This window comes from Mercenaria mercenaria, chromosome 3, assembly GCF_021730395.1.
Source record: "Mercenaria mercenaria strain notata chromosome 3, MADL_Memer_1, whole genome shotgun sequence".
Lineage (NCBI taxonomy): Eukaryota > Metazoa > Mollusca > Bivalvia > Venerida > Veneridae > Mercenaria > Mercenaria mercenaria.
In genome coordinates, this window is record NC_069363.1 from 98,961,805 (window position 1) to 98,982,811 (window position 21,007).

At 36.3% G+C, this 21,007-nt stretch overlaps 1 protein-coding gene across 1 annotated transcript; it reads left to right on the forward strand.

Annotated features, from left to right (window-relative positions):
* Window positions 1–3,086: 3,086 nt before the first annotated feature.
* LOC123523890 (deoxyribonuclease TATDN1-like) lies at window positions 3,087–20,101 on the forward strand. The gene is made up of 12 exons (XM_045301634.2): window positions 3,087–3,148; window positions 7,437–7,457; window positions 8,140–8,184; window positions 8,969–9,018; window positions 11,102–11,165; window positions 13,813–13,959; window positions 15,010–15,052; window positions 15,533–15,659; window positions 16,095–16,171; window positions 18,195–18,265; window positions 19,124–19,256; window positions 19,589–20,101. The coding sequence occupies exons 1-12, from the start codon at window positions 3,112–3,114 to the stop codon at window positions 19,692–19,694; spliced, it is 921 nt and encodes a 306-aa protein (XP_045157569.2). The 5' UTR covers window positions 3,087–3,111; the 3' UTR covers window positions 19,695–20,101.
* Window positions 20,102–21,007: the final 906 nt, after the last annotated feature.

Genomic DNA, 21,007 nt, shown 5'->3' on the forward strand with positions numbered 1-21,007 from the left:
TTGTTGCTCTGTCCTCTGAAAAGGCATTGAGTACATACGTTTTTGGTTCTTAAGGTTTGTGTTTTATATATTTATACACGAGCATTTTTGTGTTTTACATGCCATGCCTTTTTGTTTCCATTACGTGTGTAAGAGATTCACCTGGAGGGGATTACTTTTATTTACACTGTCCCATGTCTTTGGAACATGGTGGGGGTAAGAGTGAGGTTCGGTGCACCATAAACCGGTTTAAGCTCCCCAGTGGTGTTTTTGCCACTGACCGTTCCAAGGCGGTGCCCCACTGTGTTCCTTTGTTTGTTCGTTTCGTCTTATGTGTTGGATTTGTGCGCGTGTGTGTTGTTCGTTTTGTCCTTATGTGTTGGCTTTGGGTGTGTGTGCGTGTGTATGTGTGTGTGGTGCGCGCGTCTGCGTGCTGGAGGTTTCGTTTTGGGGAGGCTGCGTTTTTGGTGCGTGGCATTTCCTGTTTGATATTTTTCTTTGTTTTTTTTGTACTGTCTACCGTAATTTTTCAAATTATTGCCCTAGGCTCGAAAATGTGTGACATGTATATAATATAGGCTAACATATAGGTAACCTAACTCTGTACTTACACAAAGACACTTAAAGCCTTGAACACAGGTGAGTGCTTTAGGATCAATGACACTCTTGTCCTTCAGGTTGTACAGTTTGGTGCAGTTACTACACATATGTCTGAAATAAGTGGTACCTTCTTAAAGTTGTGTTTTAAGTACAGTGACATTTCACAACCCTATTATTAATGATACTATCAGCTTGCTTGCAGAAACTATAGTTCAGTCTTATAAAACCATACAGACCCAGTTAACAGAAAGACGATTTATCCGACAGAAATATGTGTTGTTGCATTGGTCGAGAGACGCTTTCCTACGGAGGTGAAGGCCCCTGGTTCGAATCCTGGCTACTCCCATTGCGGTGTGTCCTTGGGCAAGGCACTTTATCACAGTTGCCTCAGTCGACCTAGCTGTAAATGGGTACCAACAAATTGCTGGGGGTGAGGTATAATTGGTTTTAACTGTTCTTAATATAGGGTCGCAGAAAAGCTCTATAGAGCTTATGTTAATTATTTCACCAAGCGACGGTAAATAAAACTTACCTTTACCTTTATATTGAAAACGATATCATTTCAAATTAAATACAGCCATAATTTCTCCAACGTGCTTTTTTCATTAGATGGATGTATTGACGACAACAATAAAAATGGCATGTTCTAATCTCTGGCCTGGCCTGGCCTGGCCCGATGAGCCCAATTTCCTACTGAGCCGGGCCAGGCCAGGCCAGGCCAGGCCATAGATTTCAATTTCGTGAAAGTGATTTCTATAGCATCTTTAAAATCCGACTTTTGGAATAAGTTTGGATATTTCAGACATTATATAAATACATTTTGAACTCCCACACTGTAAAATTATACACCTGGGAATAAGCCTGTAGCTAAGATAACTATTATGTCTAATTTAAAGGTGATGCCTGATTGATTGTTATGACTATTATCAGGGGATCTCAACCTCAATTGACCCTTGACTGGTAGTTTGGTTTTGCCCAAATTGAATAACCTAATTAATTTTATTATTTTGTCTATTGAGGATTATTTAGTATTGTCCGAAATTATTGAACTAGCACTCAAGAATATATTTGTATGCTTCCGTAAAAAAAAATTGTGCCCAAACATAAATGAAAATATAAATATTGAAAACCAAATAAAATATAAACATTTCTTTACTGCCAGGTCGTACATGCAGATAAAGTTGTGCTGACAAAATGTTCAGCTACCAATCTCGGGACTGTAAGTTCGAAACACCTGTTTGACCATTTTCATTATCATTTTTTTAAAATTTCCTCTGTAAACTTAGAATGCAGGAAAATTATTACTTATCGTGATTTATTGTTCATTTATTGAGTATTTGACATTCTTCTACATAGTAGATTATTACCATAAAATGTTGTAAGAATAAAACCAGTATCAATAAAATGACATTATATTGATTTAATGAAAACAATCTGAATTGAAATCGAACCCACGGTAACATGTGTGAAAGTCGGAGAACTTATCACTACGCCACTGTGCCATTGGTAAACTTTGCATGTTATTTTGGTCAATTTAGATATTTTCAGGTTACAAATATGATGTAAAATAAAGAGTGGCACCTGTCAATACTAACGGACAACAACTTTCAATTTCTAAAATAATGCTACCTCCGTTCTAGAACCTGGGATAGTATTGTGCGGGGAAGCGATATATAAATTTTGTAGTTTAGGTTATACACATACTGAATATTTTTGTAAGATTGTTTTTATATTGATCTAAGTGTGTGGAAAAACAATCATACAAAGTCTTGTGAAACAGGTCAAGAGCATCTTTTAGCATGAAATATATCACTTAGAAATAACATAAACACAATGCACCATTATTTTTTTGTGCAAGATAAATATCAATAATCTAAAATGCCAACACCCTGACAATGAGTTAGAGGTCCCACAATTAATGAATATTATTTTCATTACTCTTCCATAAATTGAACATCAGCTTAACTAATCCAAACACATTAAAAGTTCAACTGAACAGTTAAAAGGTCAGTTAAGGATAGTAGGGACACAACCTGTAATTACAATTCCTAAAGAGATGTGTTCTCAGTGCCTGTAAATATTCAGTTATATTGCAGCAGGTAAACTTATCAATGAAATTAGCCCTTAGTTTTAAAACTAAGTGTTAAAGTTGACTTTAAATAATTTGATTACAGAAAAAATGGGTAGTTATCATTTAGTTACACCATTTTCTTCAGTGCAAATCTGTGTTTCAAATAAGATGAATGACGGCTAATTAATGATTCTCCGGAGGACTGGTTGACATGCAGCAAGTAAACAATGCAGGTTAATGCTGCCTGCTATTGTAATTGTATATTTAGATTTTATGCCATTCATTTCTCTATGTATAATAAAATCTGGCCTGGCCTGGCCTGGCCTGGCCCGGCCCAGTCGAAAATAGAGCTCATCGGGCTAGGCCAGGCTAGGCCGGGCCGGGCCAGGCCAGGCCAGGCCAGAGATTAGAACATGCCAATAAAAATAGGAAAATACAGCGCCCCTCGATTCAGATTTAAAATGGCTGCGCTCATGAAAAATGTTTTCAAATTTATTGGTTAGTTATTTTTCCTGAACAAATGCTGTAAATTCTTTAAGGTTTAGCTTAATTGGTGAAGTATTTATATTTTATCATATCCATGTAATGATCGGTGATTTGATCTTAAGATGCCCTTGATATAATCGTGGACAGGTGACGTTCAAGTGTATTACGGCCCGAAGATCAAGGTATCAAGGTATTTAAATTGCACAACAGAAACAGTCATTTCGTTTCAACAAGAACAACATCTTCATCGGAACAACCTCTCTAAAATAACAAAAAAAAACAAAAAAACTTTCTAGTATGATAATAGGACAGAAAGAGCAACTTCTCTGTTCTTGCATTAGCAAAAGAAAAAAATCTCTCCATAGCAAGGTGATCAAGATTTCAAAAGCATCAAGAACAGCCTCTCCAGTGTAACAAAATTCGTCCTCTAGAGTAACAAGAACAACCCCTCCTTAGCAATTAAATCAATCCATAACAACAAGAACAACATATCCATAGCATCAAGAATAACCGCCCCAGAGCAACAAAAATATAACCTCTCCTTAGCAACCAGAACATCCTCTTCAAAGCAGTAACCTTACCAGAGCACCACGAACAACCTCCCCCATAGCAGCAAAAACAATCTCTCCATAGCAGCAAGAACAATCTCGCCAGAGCAACAAAAACAGCCTCTCAAGAGCAACAAGAACAACCTCTCCATAGCAGCAAGCTCAACTCCATAGCAGCAAGAACAACCTCTCCATAGCAACAAGAACAACCTCTCCAGAGCAACAAGAACAGCCTCTCCAGAGCAACAAGAACAGCCTCTCAAGAGCAACAAGAACAACCTCGCCATGGCAGCAAGAACAACTCCATAGCAACAAGAACAACCTCTCCAGAGCAACAAGAACATCCTCTCCAGAGCAACAAGAACACCTTCTCCAGAGCAACAAGAACACCCTCTCCAGAGCAGCAAGAACAACCTCTCCATGATGGCAAGAACAACCTCTCCAAAGCAGCAGGAACAACTCCATAGCAACAAAACCAACCGCTCCATAGCAACAAGAACAACCTCTCCATAGCAGCAAGAACAACTCCATAGCAACAAGAACAGCCTCTCCAGAGCAACAAGAACACACTCTCCAGAGCAACAAGAACACCCTCTCCAGAGCAACAAGAACAACCTCTCCAGAACAACAAGAATAACCTCTCCATAGCAACAAGAACAGGCTTTCCATAGCGGCAAGAACAACCTCTCCATAGCAGCAGTGTACGAAATTCAGATTTGAATCCACTAGCCCGTTCGGGCTATCAGATTGGAAATTTTCCAAGCCCGACACCAATTTCACTAGCCCGAACTTTAACGCCTTAAAATACATAATTTTTGCACCATATAACATTTTGTTTTACAGACATCTCTATGCATGTTTGAAGTAATAAAAAAGACATACAGTACATGTTTGCCATGTTTTTGAAAAAATTTAACTCGAAATACTCCTGTCCAGATCAGTGTCGTTAGAGTCCAAAAGCATCGTACATGACACTCCTTGCCAAAACGAAATCTAAACTGTTACGCCCGATTTTTTAGGATCCGCACTCGCCAATTTACTGCAACTCGGACTGTTGACAATTAGCAAGATGTAATAACGAGTGCTGAATACACATTTACATACACGCTGATAGCATAATTTAAGCTCCGCCTACTGCAGGTACTTGTGAGATTTTCGCGAGAAGTGTGAAAGCTAATCAAATTATCCGTTACGCTAGAGGTGATTGTATTCAGCCAATTAGCGCTGCGGTTACGTCTTTGACACTGTGTTTGATTGTCAACACGTGAGAGTGCAAAAACCAGCAATAATTCCATAAGCGTTTCTCAGTCTGGAAAATCACGATGCAGTACTCGTTTAATTAGCATGATTTTTTAAACAAATTAGGAAAATTCGGCAGCCTGGTCGGGCTTGTACCTGCGGAAAATCGGTAGCCCGAGCTGAAATTTGCTAGCCACGGGCTGTCGGACTACCGCGAATTTCGAACACTGTAGCAGTAAGAACAACCTCTCCACCTCTCCAGAGCAACAAGAACACCCTCTTTAGAGCAGCAAGAACAACCACTCCATAGCAACAAGAACAACCTCTCCAGAGCAACAAGAACAGCCTCTCAAGAGCAACAAGAACAACCTCTCCATAGCAGCAAGAACAACTCAATAGCAACAAGAACAACCTCTCCAGAGCAACAAGAACAACCGCTCCAGAGCAACAAGAACACCCTCTCCGGAGCAACAATAACACCCTCTCCAGAGCAGCAGGAACAACCTCTCCATGGTGGCAAGAACAACCTCTCCATAGCAGCAGGAACAATTCCATAGCAACAAGAACAACCTCTCCATAGCAACAAGAACAACCTCTCCATAGCAGCAAGAACAACTCTATAGCAACAAGAACACCCTCTCTAGAGCAACAAGAACACCCTCTCCAGAGCAGCAAGAACAACCTCTCCATAGCATTAAGAACAACCTCTCCACCTCCAGAGCAACAAGAACACCCTCTCCAGAGCAGCAAGAACAACCACTCCATAGCAACAAGAACAACCTCTCCATAGCAACAAGAACAACCTCTCCATAGCAGTAAGAACAACCTCTCTATAGCAGTAAGAACAACCTCTCCAGAGCAACAAGAACAACCTCTCTAAAGCATTGGTTGAGAGGGCTACGATGCGTTCCTACAGAGGTGAAAGTCCTGGGTTCAGTTCCTGGCTATTCCCATTGTGGTGTGTCCTTGGGCCAGGCACTTTATCACGATTTTCTCAGTTGACCCAGCTGAAAATGGGGAAATCAGTGAATTGATGGGGGTAAGGATAAAACTGGATTTAACTGTTCTTAAAATAGGGTCACTCAAAAGCTCTACAGAGCATATGGTCAGATGGTCATTGTTTCACAAAGCAACTGTAAATAACATTTACCTGTACTTTTAGCAACAAGAATAATCTCTCCAGAGCAACATGACAAACCTCTCCATGACAACAAGAACAACCTCTGTACAACAAAGTCATTTTATTCTAGCAGTGTTTGTTCTGGATACGGTATGATCGCCATCAACAAACTGGAAGGGGGATTGTCTGCTTGTGTTTCATTGTCCATGCAAAAAAAAAAAAGATGCTTGTGAGGCTCCAGATATTACTGATTTTGGATAAAGCATCATGACCTTTATTATTGATACTTTAAATCCTATATTATCTATACTTAAGAAATAATTTATAGCAAAAGAATGTTTTAACACTATTTATGCACGATGGGCAGTTATATGTCGGGTGTAATAATTTTACGAGGGTGCAGCGCGAGTGAAATTATTTTGTACGACTTACTACCACACGAGTGTATAAACAGTGTTAAAACACGATTTTGCTATAAATTATTTCGATTCTAATATGCCCTTAATCTAAAACAGCTCTTTCTTGGTCGCAACAAAAATCTGACGTCACCGCATGTTTACGTGACGTCATTCTAGCGTGTGTTTTAACAGAGACAAGCATATTAGAATAAGTCTTAAGGACTGTTTCCTGAAATCAGGTCAGTACTTGCACATACCGTTTGATTGACCTTTTCTGTAACAAGGTTTTTTCCTTGATTTGTCTTTGAATATATTCATATTATACATCATTGCAAAGAACTTCGAGTGTTGTCAGTGTTATATTTTTATTTTAGTAAGAGGGGAAGGAGTCCAGATCTGTTATTTGTGGAATACACTGCTTGGTATTTAGGCAAAGAGGAGTAAAATTTCTGACATAGTCAAATTTAGGGAAAAGGACATTTTCTATAAATTATTAAATATCTTGATTAGTTTTGATTTTATGTCTGACTAGGTATTATGTTCCATTGAATTTTGGCCATTTTGGACACCAAAACAAAGATTTATTTTTTTTTCTTTATTTGTTTATGGATTGTTATAGAACGTGGGATTCGTTTGCATAAAAAGCAAAATTTTCATGTAAAAATTTTTCATAAAATTTTGAAAAGAATAATTTTTCAAAATTGTTCATAGGCCAGAATATAACATAGGGAAAAAGAATATATGGCCATTAATCTGACAAAATTAAAGATACTGTAAAAATTGAAAAGGATGATATTATCACCCTAAGCAGATCTTCAGTATTGTGTACTTTTTTCTTGATCTTCCCAAATAAAGCAACAATCAATGCAGGACCATGTTCACACCTTAAGTAGTTTCTGATTATGATTAAAGTAAAACATTGTTGAACCTTGGTTGAAATTTAGTTTAATATATTTAATTTGTCGAAACAGTATTTTTTCTTTCTTTTTTTCCAGATATTGGCGCTAACTTGACAGGTAAGTGTCTTAATTCTTATGCAGTGTAAGAAATTCGAAAAAGTTTTTTTTTCCCCAAGTAGAATTATATATTGAGATTAATATTTAAGATACATATTTTTAAATAACAGTTTGATATTACTTCAGGAAGTCACCAAACACATTCTTGATTAAAACTAGATTTTTATGAAGTAAGAACAAATTTTTTTTTGTCGAGCCCGTTTATGGGAAGCGTGATATAGTCGCCACTTTTGGCAGTTCGGTGTATGTGCATGCGTGCATCCATGTGAGCGTCCATGCGTCCGTCCGATTTTGTCCAGACCATAACTTTGTCATGCATGGACCAATCTTATTTATATTGGCCATGAATGTTTACCTCAATAAGAAAGCATGTCATGCGCAAACCCCATGTTCCTATCTCAAAGGTCAAGGTCACAGTAGGAGGTCAAAGGTCAAATTGAAGTTTGTCCGGAGCATTTCTTCTTCATTCTTCATGCATCGTGGGATTTTGATGTAACTTGGCATGAATGTTCACCATTATGAGTGGAAGTGTCATGCGCAAGAACCAGGTCCCTAGATCCAAGGTCAAGATCACACTTGACAGCTGGTGGGCTCGACATTCTGCCCGTGGGCATACTTGTTTACATTTTTTTATTCATATCAAAGATTGTTTTGATTTATAAAAGTTTTAATTTAATTACAGATCCAGTATTTAGAGGTGTTTATAGAGGGAAAAGACATCATGAAGGTATCTGTTTGTAATAGGAAGTCAGTGAACCATATACAGAGGTCATATCTTTATCACATAGTTAAACACAGTTTACAATTAAGGTCATATCTACGTGATGATTGACTGTACATCTAAAGTCATATGTTCTTCACATAGTTTACACATGAGGTCATGTTCATGATGATTTGACTGAATACATAGTGTACACCAAAGGTCATATGTTCTTAATAATTGACAGAACCCATAATTTATACTTAATGTGTTAATATGTTCATCACCTAGTTTACACCTTAGTCCTAAGCATATTTTTACCATGATTGACTGAACATGTAGTTTACATCTAAAGTTACATGTCTTCCGCATCTGAGCCACAATTTAGGGTGGAAGTTGTCAGCTACTGGTTGAGAACCTGTCGATATATATCTGTAATGCTGCAAGGAACACTTATTTTCCTGGTCACCTCTGTGCCTGCCTCTTCATTTCATTACAGTAATACTTGGTTGATTGCTTTCAAACAAACATTGTTCTCTTACAACAGGTAGTGTGTAAAAGATTTGCTTTTACTTTCATTTGGACCAACTGCCGTAAACTCAGAACTTTAAAACAAGTGTAAGATGTGGTATATTAGCCATCTGATGATCATTTTAGTTTGCCAATGACACTTAAATACTCGTCAGAGCTACAGACACATGATGTTATGTTAACTGACTGACATTGTGTAGTTGGAATTTTGTAGAAAAACTGCATTTATCTCAAACGAAAAAACCAAAGTCTTTTATTTGTCTTAATTTTTTTGTTTCAGATGATTTTTTGGATATGCTTAAGAGAGCAAAAGATGTTGGTATGGAAAAGGTAATTTCTGTCTCTACTGATATTGGAAAGGTTTTATTGTCAAGCCCGCTTGCGGAAGCAAAGACATAGTTGTACAAATGGCTGTTCGGTGTATGTGCGTGCGTGCGTCCGTGTGTGCGTCCGTCTGGATTTGTTTGTCCGGACCATAACTTTGACTTGCATGGAGCAATCTTGTTTATATTTGGCAAGAATGCTAACCTCAGTGAGTCGGAGTGTCATGCGCAAACCCCAGGTTCCTATTTCAAAGGTCAAGGTCACACTTACAGGTCAAAGGTCAAATTCAAAAATGACTTTGTCCAGAGCATTTCTTCTTCATGCATGGAGGGATTTTGATGTAACTTGGCACAATTGTTCACCATCATGAGACTGAGTGTCATGTGCAAGAACCAGGTCCCTAGGTCTAAGGTCAATGTCACACTTAGAGGTCAAAGGATACAAGAATGACAACTTTGTCCGGAGCATTTCTTCTTCATGCATGGAGGGATTTGGATGTAACTTGGCACAAATGTTCACCACCATGAGATGGAGTGTCATGCGCAAGAACAAGGTCCCTAGGTTTAAGGTCAAGGTCACACTTAAAGGCCAAAAGTCAGATACAAGAATGACAACTTTGTCCGGAGCATTTCTTCTTCATGCATAGAGGGATTTTGATGTAACTTGGCACAATTGTTCATCATCATGAGACGGAGTGTTTTGCGCAAGATCCTAGAATTACTTCCCTTTGTTGTTACTATAAATAGCTTATATTCGTAACTTTTTTATTACTGGTCGTAGGGAAAAATCATGACCACTTTTCTGTAGTACATCATGCATGTTACATCCAATTTTCAGGTGTATTTTGACCAATTTCTACTGGTGAGGATTTTTGTATGGACTTAGAATTTTTTTTTTTTTTTTTTTTTTTTTTTAAGATTTACGTCCCTTTGTTGTTACTTTAAATAACTTATATTGTAACTTTTTGCAATCTCTTTTTTATTTGGCATAAATGTTTGCCTCAATGAGACAAGGAGTGTCATGTGCAACTCCCAGTCCTTTTGACAGCTGGCGGGCTCGACATGTTGCCCGTGGGCATCTAGTTACTAATTTTGGGAAATGTTTGTTTTTTCATGTAATAACAATTGCAGAATCCCAAAGGGCTTGGTTGGTGCCTGAGCAGGGTAGGATGAGGGTACCCATGTATCACAAGCAGTTCTTTAATGTTGTTTTGTTTGTTTGTTTGTTTTGGGTTTAACGCCGTTTTTCAACAGTATTTCAGTCATGTAACGGCGGGCATTTAACCTAACCAGTATTCCTGGATTCTATACCAGTACAAACCTGTTCTCCACAAGTAACTGCCAACTTCCCCACATGAATCAGAGGTGGAAGACTAATGATTTCAGACACAATGTCGTTTATCAAATAGTCACGGAGAACATACGCCCCGCCCGAGGATCGAACTTGCGACCCCAAGATCCGTAGACCAATGCTGTTACCTACTGAGCTAAGCGGGCGGGCTCTTTATTGTTGTATCAGGAAACAAACATAAATGCTGTTAAAAGCTAAAACATGTCTGCCATCGTCATTAAAGGTCTATGAAGTGTGTGGGAATATGAGTGTTGTTTGGTCACATTTCAATTCCTTTTGAATAATCTATCCATTATTGGGCCATAACATATGTATGCTTTGACATGGATTGTGCATATATTGAAAGGTGTATTAACAGCACATGAACATGAGAGAATTTCCCTGTTAACACACGTTTGCATGATTTACTCAAAACAGTGTCTGAAAATGTCAGTTTTATTCTAGTGTACAGAACTTCAGTCAGAAAGTTTATTATGTAAAATTGCAGGATATAAATGTATGAAAGACAAGCAGTGTCTCTGTATCTGAAGTGTAGTTTCTAAAGTTACTTAATATATTATGTTTGAAAGATAATTGATTATAAAGTTTTTTATTGTTTTTTCTAGAGACATGTAGATATGTATTACATGTAATTTCTTATGTCATTGTATAGATTTAAAGTTACATATGTAGATTTAGAGGTAATGTATGTAGGAGACTGCTGTGTAAATGACTATTGGACAGTGTTTGGATGTTACAGATTATGGTGACAGCAGGATGTTTAAAAGATGCCAAGGAAGCTGTTGAGCTGGTACAACAACATGGTATGTTTTTGTTACATAATTAAAGTAGGTTTCTGCTGTAAAACACATATAACAACATTGTAGGTTTTCACTTTTGGTTTGCTACAATAAAATGGTAAGGTTTTGCTACAAGAAACATTGTAGGTTTCTAATGATGAACTTGTATTGCAACAGAATCATTTTCTGCAACAAAAGCCTGTAGGTTTCTATTGTTGAGCTGAGACAAAATATTTGTAAGGTTTTGCTGCAAAAACTTTGTGGGTGTTTACTGTTGAGATGGAGCAACCTCAAATAATGTTTCTGTAACAAAAGTGTAGCTCGACTGTTTGAATGTTTTACAAAAAATAGAGCTGTTACCCATCCGTTGGCATCTATTTCACAAAAGTTTTGCATGTAACAGGTCTCTTTAAAACTGCTGGGCCTAATGCTTTCAAACATATCAAAAATATTTGGCATCATGAGATGATCTAACACAAGAAGTTACAAAAGTATGTCTCTTTTTAATTTAGAATTTAAGGTTAAAATTTTACATGATTGTACTACTGTTTGCTTTACCTTTACGTCACTAAAGCAGCGATGCTGAAGCTATTTTTGGTTATCGTCAATACAGGTAACTCCGCCCTTTTATAGTATTTTTTTGGATACGAGTTAAAAATACACTGAATGAACTTGTTTACATTAGCTGCATGATCGAGAATTTTACAAGATAAAATGCTGATTTAAATACTGATGGAACGGGTGTTTAACCGGAATGTAACAGATGTACTAATTTTCATTTAAAATTTAAATGAATCTTGCCACAATTCACACTACATTTAGGTAGCGTGGATATGAAAAAGACACCCTCTTATACATTATGTACAGGCATTTTTCTGCCTAAATTTCAGTACCTTTTGCTGCAGACTTGTATCTCGTGTTTAGCTTTCAATAATAGTTATAAAACGCGACTGACTCGTGGTTTAGTTGTTCCTTTTTAGTTTAAAAAAAGTCGGTAATTTCTTACGGAAAATGCAAGTCTTAGTCTATCTAATTTAGATCTATCCTCAATTATTTTGATAGTTATATTTGCGATAGTTTATAAGCTCTGCAGATTCAATGATACAGTTACTGTAGAGTAGATCTGCCTTTCTATAAAACCTTGCGTGGTTGGAAATTTAGTTGATAATAACTGTCATAACAAACAAACAAAAACGCTGTTCACATTCGGACGTAGTTGAAATATTCTGTATTCTAGATCTCTACTTTTAAAACGACATATCCATTCTTTACAATGTATGCAAGTACGGCGATGCAGGGCTTGACATTTCAAAGATAAGAGTCGGAGCACGCGCTTTCAGTGTGTGACGTCAAGATGAAGAAAAAAAGGATGCATTCAACTCTTTCATGAGAAGGTGAATGAATAATTTATTGCGGATAGGGTGGGGTTAACCAGCCGGGATTACTCCAAAAATAGCTTCAGCTTCACCGTTTTTGTGACGTAAACGTGCAACTCTATCGATTTCAAAAACGTTGAAGGGGCAATTTGATCTGCAAACAGTAGTAAGAAGTTTGTTCAAAAACTAACTGGATAAATGCTTTAAGACTTTGCACTTGGTTTTGGTATCATGAGGTGACTTCATGTGACAAGTTATAGCAATATGGTAAACTTCTACTGCTGAACTGCTACAACAATATGACAAGTATCTAGTGCTTAGTTGGTACAACAAGTTAAGGATCTATTGCAGAATGGATACAACATTGAATGTTTCTAGTGCTGTGCTCTTACAACAGTAAGGTGAATTTCTAGTGCTGATCTGGTACAAGTATAAGTTTCTAGTGCTTAGTTGGCACAGTAAGAATATATATTTCTAGTGCTGAATTTGTGCAACAGTAAGATAAGGTCCAGGTGCCGAGTTGAAGCAACAATACGTTACTAGTGCTGAGCTGGTACAGCAACAAAGTGTTTCTAGTGTGGCAGAACAAACTAGACAGTGCTGTGTAATGTTTTTATGTTCTTTATTCTTAATGGGGAGAGGCCAAATCCTGGTTAAAGTTTTGCATGCAAGTACATATAGCTGTTATTTAAAGGCATTATAGCTTTGAAAATTATTTTTTCCTTTTCCTAACTCATTAATCGACCTCACGGGGTCAAGTCCCATAACTCTGACATGTATTTTGGGCAAATTATGCTCTCTTTGGACTTAGAAAATCGTGGTTAATGTAATTGTATGCAATATATTATCTACAAAACTAAAGCAGATATCCATTTGAAACTTCACATGTGTCTTCAGGGTTAAAAAAACTAGGTGGTGGCATTAAGTCCCATAACTCTGACATTTATTTTTTTATTTTATTTTATATGCCTACTTTTGGACTTAGAAGATTCTAGTTTAAGTTTTGCATGCAGGTTACTATCTCTAAAACTAATGCAAATATTGAATTCACATGTTTCTTCAGCTTTATAAAACTAGGTGATAGCATCAAGTCTCATAACTCTGACATGTATTTTGCAAAATTCTGTCCCCTTTTGAAGTTAAAATCTTTTGGTTGAAGTATTGCATGCAAGTTACTATCTCCAAAATTAATGCACTTACTGGATTGAAACTATCGATATTTTATAGATATTTTAACCTTTTGGTAATAATCCTGCTTCTGGGACAACAGTTGGACAGCTCTTGTTCTGTTTCAGATAATTTATATACAACAATAGGATGCCATCCAACACGATGTGGAGATTTTGAGAAGTCAGGAGAGCCTGATGGTTATATGAATAAACTACTGGACATTGCTGTACAGAATAAACATAAAGTGGTAGCTGTAGGAGAATTTGGACTGGGTGTGTACACTTTTACATTGCACTGACAGCAGTTTGCATAATTCAGCTAAATAGGATGCCTAGATATTCATGATTATCGTTTAATTTATACTTTTTGTGGGAATTCTTGTAATGTGCATTCAAGGAATAAGGGTAGTTCTTGTAGGGGACTGTTTGTAGGTTTTGGCATGTGTATTTCCAAAACTGGTGGTAAGAGTTGAACACGACCTAGTGGGCTTTATAAGTATATGAAAGATTTTATAAATGGTTACTGTAGTTAATTTAAAACTGATTAACTAAATTCTGGTTTAATTCTATCACCTTTAATATTTAGATTTTTATCCCTTCAAAGAACAATGTGCTCAAGGTGAGCTTTTTTGCCGTTTGCCATCTGGAGACTGTCTTTCATCTGTTGGCATCATTATTTTCTTCTCTTAAACCATTAAGTGGAAGTTGATGGAACAGAGCATGGTCTCTTTTTGGATAGCAGATAATTCTCTTCAGAAGTTGTTCCATGCAAAACTCTGGCTGCAGTGGCAACAGAAAGGAGAAGTTTTAACAGCCTTCTGGTCATAAATCATTGACAAGATTTCAAAATAGTTTTATGAAAATGTTCCTTGTGGGGGGGGACACTCTACCAAGATTGTTAAAATTATTCCATATAAAAAAACAACATGGTCACTAGAGGTTAGGTGACCTTTTACAAAGATTGTTCAAATTAGTCTAATTCTTGTTGACCCTTTACCATGATTGTTACCTTTGAAAGTTAAGCAATGTAGAACCCTCATGGCCCTTATGTTAATTCAAGGGTTAGTTGTTAATAATATTGTAAGCTTACAAATAAAACTTCATGATTTACTACAGTCATTTTGCTATTCATTGAAATGAAGAAGAAAATGGAATTGAGCACAGTCCAATGCAGGATCAAAGTTTTTTCCTGACCTTGTACATTGCTGACAACTCGTGAATGTTTCCATTTGAGAGATATAAACACGTATTATATGCACTGCATACCTATATTGTGTAAGCGTGATGCTGATCCACATTAATATGTTATTTTGATGTTTTCAGATTATGACAGGTTACAGTTTTGCCCAAAAGAAACACAGCTGAAGTAAGACCTTAAGTAAACAAACATACAAAATTTCTGTTGGTTTTTTAACTCTTTTTATGTAATATTCTGGCTTTCAAGCTTGAATGATGCAAGAATAGCACTGTCACCCCACCCCTCCAGACATTATTTAAGGCAAGGCAAGGGAGGCTCATAGTTTCTCACTTGAGACAATTATTAAAGCGTGAGTTTGAACTTGTAACGGTAAGAGGCAAGTGATTTGGTTGCAGCGACTTTTAACACTTTTTTCATGGAGGCCCTGAAGACTGAATATTTCGAAAGTTAATTAAGAGTGTATCAAACTTTCTCAATTTATAAGTTAGCACTAGTGTTAATGTTTACTGTATATTCCTTGTTTTATATCTGTTGCAAAACAGTCTCACAGAATTGAGTAATTTTATAAATCAAGAATGCAGTATTTAACTGTTAACCCAAAAATGTCTGGTCAGATTTTTAGCAGTATTATTTCAATGTCTATTTCAGATATTTTGAAAAACAGTTTGAGATGGTAGAACAGCTACAGCTACCGTTATTTCTACACTCGAGAGCCGCTGCCCTAGATTTCTCTGCAATTATTAAACGTCACAGAGACAAGATAAAAGGCGGTGTTGTAAGATATGCTTATACTTTTATGTTACAAGTCTACTTTTACATACAGAAAGAGTGCCTGTTGTGAATTCACCATCTCCTGCATGTTGTTGATAACAAATCTGCAGTCAGACAACGAAAACTACAGAGTTACAGAAAATACAGACCAGTTTTTAGGAAGACTAATCTGTTACGCATGTCTGCCTTAAGATCTTGTTTTATAAACATCAAGGTTGTGAAAGAAAGTGTACTTTTTAGTTTTAAACATATAATGAGCTGAAGCATTTAAGGAGCACCTGAACATTATTGCTGATTTTAAATCATAAGATGAAATTTATTATAGTGAAAATGTCTCACAAAAATGTCTGGCTTTAAACTGTAGTTTTACCATACATGTATTTTTTCAAATGAATTATATTTGTTCACGAAAGATTTATGCAGTTCTGTTTTGTTACAGGTGCATTCATTTACAGGAACGAAGGAGGAGGCAGCAGAGATTCTAGATCAGGGTCTTTATATTGGCATCAATGGATGGTAAAGTTTTTTCTATAAACCGAAACCATCATTAATTTGACTTTAATTTAAATGATTGTTAATAAATCTTTGACTGTTCTACAAAAGCTTTAAATGTAGAAGTCTTTCGTATGAGGAAGCTCTCCAGCTGGCTTGCAGAAGGTCAGTGGTGAAATAATGAATGGAAGGGCAGCAAACACTTCACTTGTGTCTGTGTTACTTAAAACCAACAAAACGAGTTAAAAATCCAGAATAGATAACTGAACTGTACTCGAGTAAATGAAGAGCGGTATTTTTATATTATTTTTAATTGGTAAATGTCATTCTATGGTAAACGTCAGTCAATGCTTAAAGAGCGCAGATCTACGGATTGCGGGTCGTGAGTTCGATCCCTGGGCGGGGCACATGTTCTCCGTGACAATTTGATAAAAGACATTGTGTCTGAAATCATTTGTCCTCCACCTCTGACTCATGTGGGGAAGTTGGCAGTTACTTGCTGACAACAGGTTTTTACTGATACAGAATCCAAGAACACTGGTTAGGTTAACATGCCCACTGTTACATATAACTGAAATACTGTTGAAAAACGATGTTAAACCCAAAACAAACAAACAAACAAACAAATGTCATTCTGTGCTTACATCCTATGGTAAATGATATTCTGTGCTTAAATGTCATGTCAAGGTAAATGTCATCCTGTGGTAAATGTCATTCTGTGCTTAAATGTCATCCTATGGCAAATGACATTCTATGCTTAAAAAGATGCAAGTGTGGTAATTACCACTAGAATCTGGACCAGGTTGTGTACAAATAGAAATGTGGTTTCTTAGACTTTTTGATCATCAGTGTGCTGTCATTGGCAATCATTTTTATTGTTCCATCTCTTGAGATAGAACACTTAGAATGGGTAAGTCACACTTTGAGTATTGACCTCGAAAGCTGTTGTCATTACAAGCTGGCCAATCATACTCAGTGACCTTAGAAATAACCTCTGACGTTTAAATTATTCTTTCCTAATTGAGGCGACTCTCTGGCTGAACGCGCTCTGCAGATTACACATTACTAAACCCGGGGATGGAAAAGTGGAATTGTTGAAACAGGCCAAACATCTCATTTGTCACAAAGGTTAACATACGTCGTTACCTTCGACTGCATGTTTAATAATGTGAAAACAAACCCCATTGCGACCCTCTCATTGTGCACAACAAATTCATGAATCGAATGCCCGGATGTTTAGGACAGATACTACTAAATTACAGCCATGAATTACTTGATTAATGACCGCTAAATTTGTTGTGTGCGAAGTCGAAGACTGTTAGCGCATCAAATCACGGCAGCCCAAATCACTAGTAAATTAGGATCCCATCACCAGCTATTGAAGAGATGAACATTTTTCAAAAAGTAACTGATTAAAACCAAACACTTGTGTATGATATCCAATTTACATGTTAGAAAAAAAAAACACCAAGTTCCCTAAAATATCCACTATTCACTTTTAATTGTTCGCTATATCATCTCTATAAACTTCTCAAAAAATCTACAGGCGTGTACGATTTTCCAATAACACGTGGACATTTTTGGACTGAGTTTAAATCGGGTCAACGTGTACAGCCAGTGTTTCTTAATTGCCGTATTTACTCAACTAAAAGTGGTAACGGATTTACTTTGATGGATTTAACAACTTATTTTAGCGTAATTACTGTGGAAATAGCGGACTTGACATTTTTTTCAGGCAGTAGAAAACAACATAGATCTCTTTTTTTTTCAGAATTTTAGGGGTTTTTTTTTGTATTTTGATGCAGATATAAATGCCTCCTTGGTGCAAATGTAATGCCCCCGGGGCGCTTAAACGGGGGTTATGGAATGCCAATAAGGTAGAATGGTCTTGTCATTGCGTCCAATCCTAGTGTTCCACACACTGATGACCAATATTTAAACAAGAAATTGCAACCAAAATTTACAAGATGATCATTATATGTTTATATAGATGTGCCCTAGAAGGAACTTTTGCTATGCTTTAACTTGTTTTGATTTTTGTTTTCAGTTCTTTAAAAACACAGGACAATATTGATGCCATGTGTTCAATTCCAAGTGATAGAATTATGATTGAAACAGGTATGTTTATATCATATTTAAGACTTACAACATATTTTATTTGAATTTAAACATGCATGCCACCATGTAAATGAAAATGAAATAGTATCAACATCTCTTGAATATCAAAAAATTTAATTCAGTATTATTCGTGTTGATATTTCTAGTGTGATTTAACATAGCTAATTCCTTTTTGTTTTAAAACTCATTTCTATTGTGCAGCTAACGCGTCAGAGGTCTAAAAATAGATGTTGCCTAGAGATCAATGAATCATTATAAATACCTGTTATTTAAAACTACCGGTACATGTATACACTAATGAAAGCACTTTCAAATTTCGAAAAAAATTGAGTTAATCTGAAGGCCTCTCCTGTAAAGTGTGGTGTGTTTGATTTTTAATCACAAGAACATAATTATGATGGACTCTTTGGTCATATGCTGACAACTGCCTCGATAGCCTAGTGGTAGAGTACGTGTCCGCTTCGAGTGAGAGAGGTTGTGGGTTCGATCCCCGGCCGCGTCAAACCAAAGAAGTAAAAAATGGTACCAGTAGCTCCCTTGCTTGGTGTTCAGCATTCAAAAGGAAAAACTGGCTTCTCTTCTCTCATACCCTCTTGGCGATGGATTCCATCAGGAATGAGGTGTCAAGAGTGATTAATATAAGTTGTAGGACTTGCTTCACAATCGACTTAAAATAAATTATGTATAAACTAATCACAGTATATTTATACAAACTTCGCGATAACCCCTCGTATTTTGTAAAAAAAAAATCTCTAAAACGGATGTTAGATAATCAATTTGCCAATTTAGCAATTATTTATAACATATTTAAAAGATCATTTGGAAGTATAACTGAATATTTTTATTACATGATTGTAGATGCCCCATGGTGTGATATACGTAACACACATGCTAGCTCCAAGTTTGTACAAACACAGTTCCCAACCAAAAAGAAAGAAAAGTGGGAGAAAGGATCTATGGTTAAAAGTAGAAATGAACCAGCAACAATTATGTAAGATACTGTTAAAAATTGTTGTTTACATCATTGTTAAGTTCTTCAGGGGTGCTTATAAATAAGATCTTTTCGAATTTTAAGAATTCATTAATAATGTCAATTTTATAGTCCAAATTGCATTTTACTTGTGTAAAATATTCTTGTCTGTAAGTATCTTTAAGATTTTTTTGAAATTCATTAAAAGTTCAAGTCAAAATTGAAGTTAAAATATTTTTTGTCGCAAAAAAAAAGAGAACAGTATGGAATATACTCTATAAATTCAAGACTGGTCAAGATACAGATATGTTAATTGATGATCTGTATTTGATCCTACTTGTTTGTATTTTCAGACAAGTTTTGGAGGTACTGGCTGCAGCAAGGAAAGAAGATATCTCAGATCTTAGCAATATCATTTTTGAAAATACAGACAAAATGTTCTTTGGGAAAGAGACATAACTATTTTGTTAATTAGAGCCTACAGGGTATAAAAAAAGGTTGTCAGTATCATATTTTAATGTTTATTCTAATATGCTTGTCTCTGTTAAAACACACTTACGCTAGAATGAATAAGTGTTTACGTGTGGTGACGTCAAAGTTTTTGTTGCGACCAAGAAAGAGCGCTACTATATTTTATCTACTTTTTTAGATTAAGGGCATATTAGAATTGAAATAATTTATAGCAAAACCGTGTTTAAACACTATTTATACACTCGGGCGGTTATACGTCGTACAAATAATTTCACTCGGGATGTGCCCTCGTGAAATTATTGCGCCCAATGTATAACCGCCCATCGTGCATAAATAGTGATAAAACACTCTTTTGCTATGTACTATTTCTTAAATATAAGAAAGAAATGAATAAATAATAATATTTATTTCAAGATAGAAGCTGCGATCTAATCCTTTAGCACTATGAACTTGGACAGTGGATAATAAGAACAACTGAAGTAAATTGCATTTTGATAATCTTTTCACATTATAAGGTTTCTCCCACATCACAAACATATCAATTGGCATTTTTATAATTAAAGACTTAAACAATGGCATATTTCGACCGCAGTGACAAATAAGTGTGTAAAAACTTCCCCTGATTGTCAAACACATAGTTCCTGTCATAAGGTAAATACCTTTGATCATCAGTTACCAGTGAATGTCATAAGGAAGTTTGGAAAACTTCAAGACCGCCGAGGATCAGACAGTGTCATTGTGCTTAATATTTATCGGTCGTGGTTATGCAACCCTAATAATTGTACAGATAATTTTCCACTGTAAAATTTCAATAATAGATAGTCTCAGCTCTAAACAAAATATGGTCTATACTCTGAGCCAAATATATCTCCGCTCTACTGATAATACATCTCCGCTGTACTGATAATATATCTCCGCTCTACTGATACTGCTCAGAGTAAAATAAGATCTCCATTTTATTATTACATCTCCTTAAATGCAGCTGAGCCCGCCTGTTCCGAGCTGACCCAGCAATGTGAAACAAAATATATAACATTAGCATCTGTCCCGCATTGGTCATCAACAATGTACCCATTGTGCCATATGAAGGGAAGTAGCCAACGCAATATAATAATGCTTATTTGTATAAAGTTAAAGTGTACAATAAATTATGAATTATGTGTGCAGATAGAGAGACAAGTTTAATAATGACACCATCTAATCCCCAGCAGCCTCGAATTTTCCGATGCTTAAAGACAAGAAAAAATCATTGCGGCACCTAAAAATATAAACAAGGTTAAACATATCATATTCTTAATATT

Excerpts from the sequence above, each read along its gene's own strand:
- LOC123523890 (XM_045301634.2), top strand. The coding sequence starts at position 3,112 with ATGGCTGCGCTCATGAAAAATGTTTTCAAATTTATTG. Across the intron at positions 3,149-7,436 it reads AAATGTTTTCAAATTTATTG|ATATTGGCGCTAACTTGACA; the intron begins GTTAGTTATTTT and ends CTTTTTTTCCAG. Across the intron at positions 8,185-8,968 it reads AGGGAAAAGACATCATGAAG|ATGATTTTTTGGATATGCTT; the intron begins GTATCTGTTTGT and ends TTTTTGTTTCAG.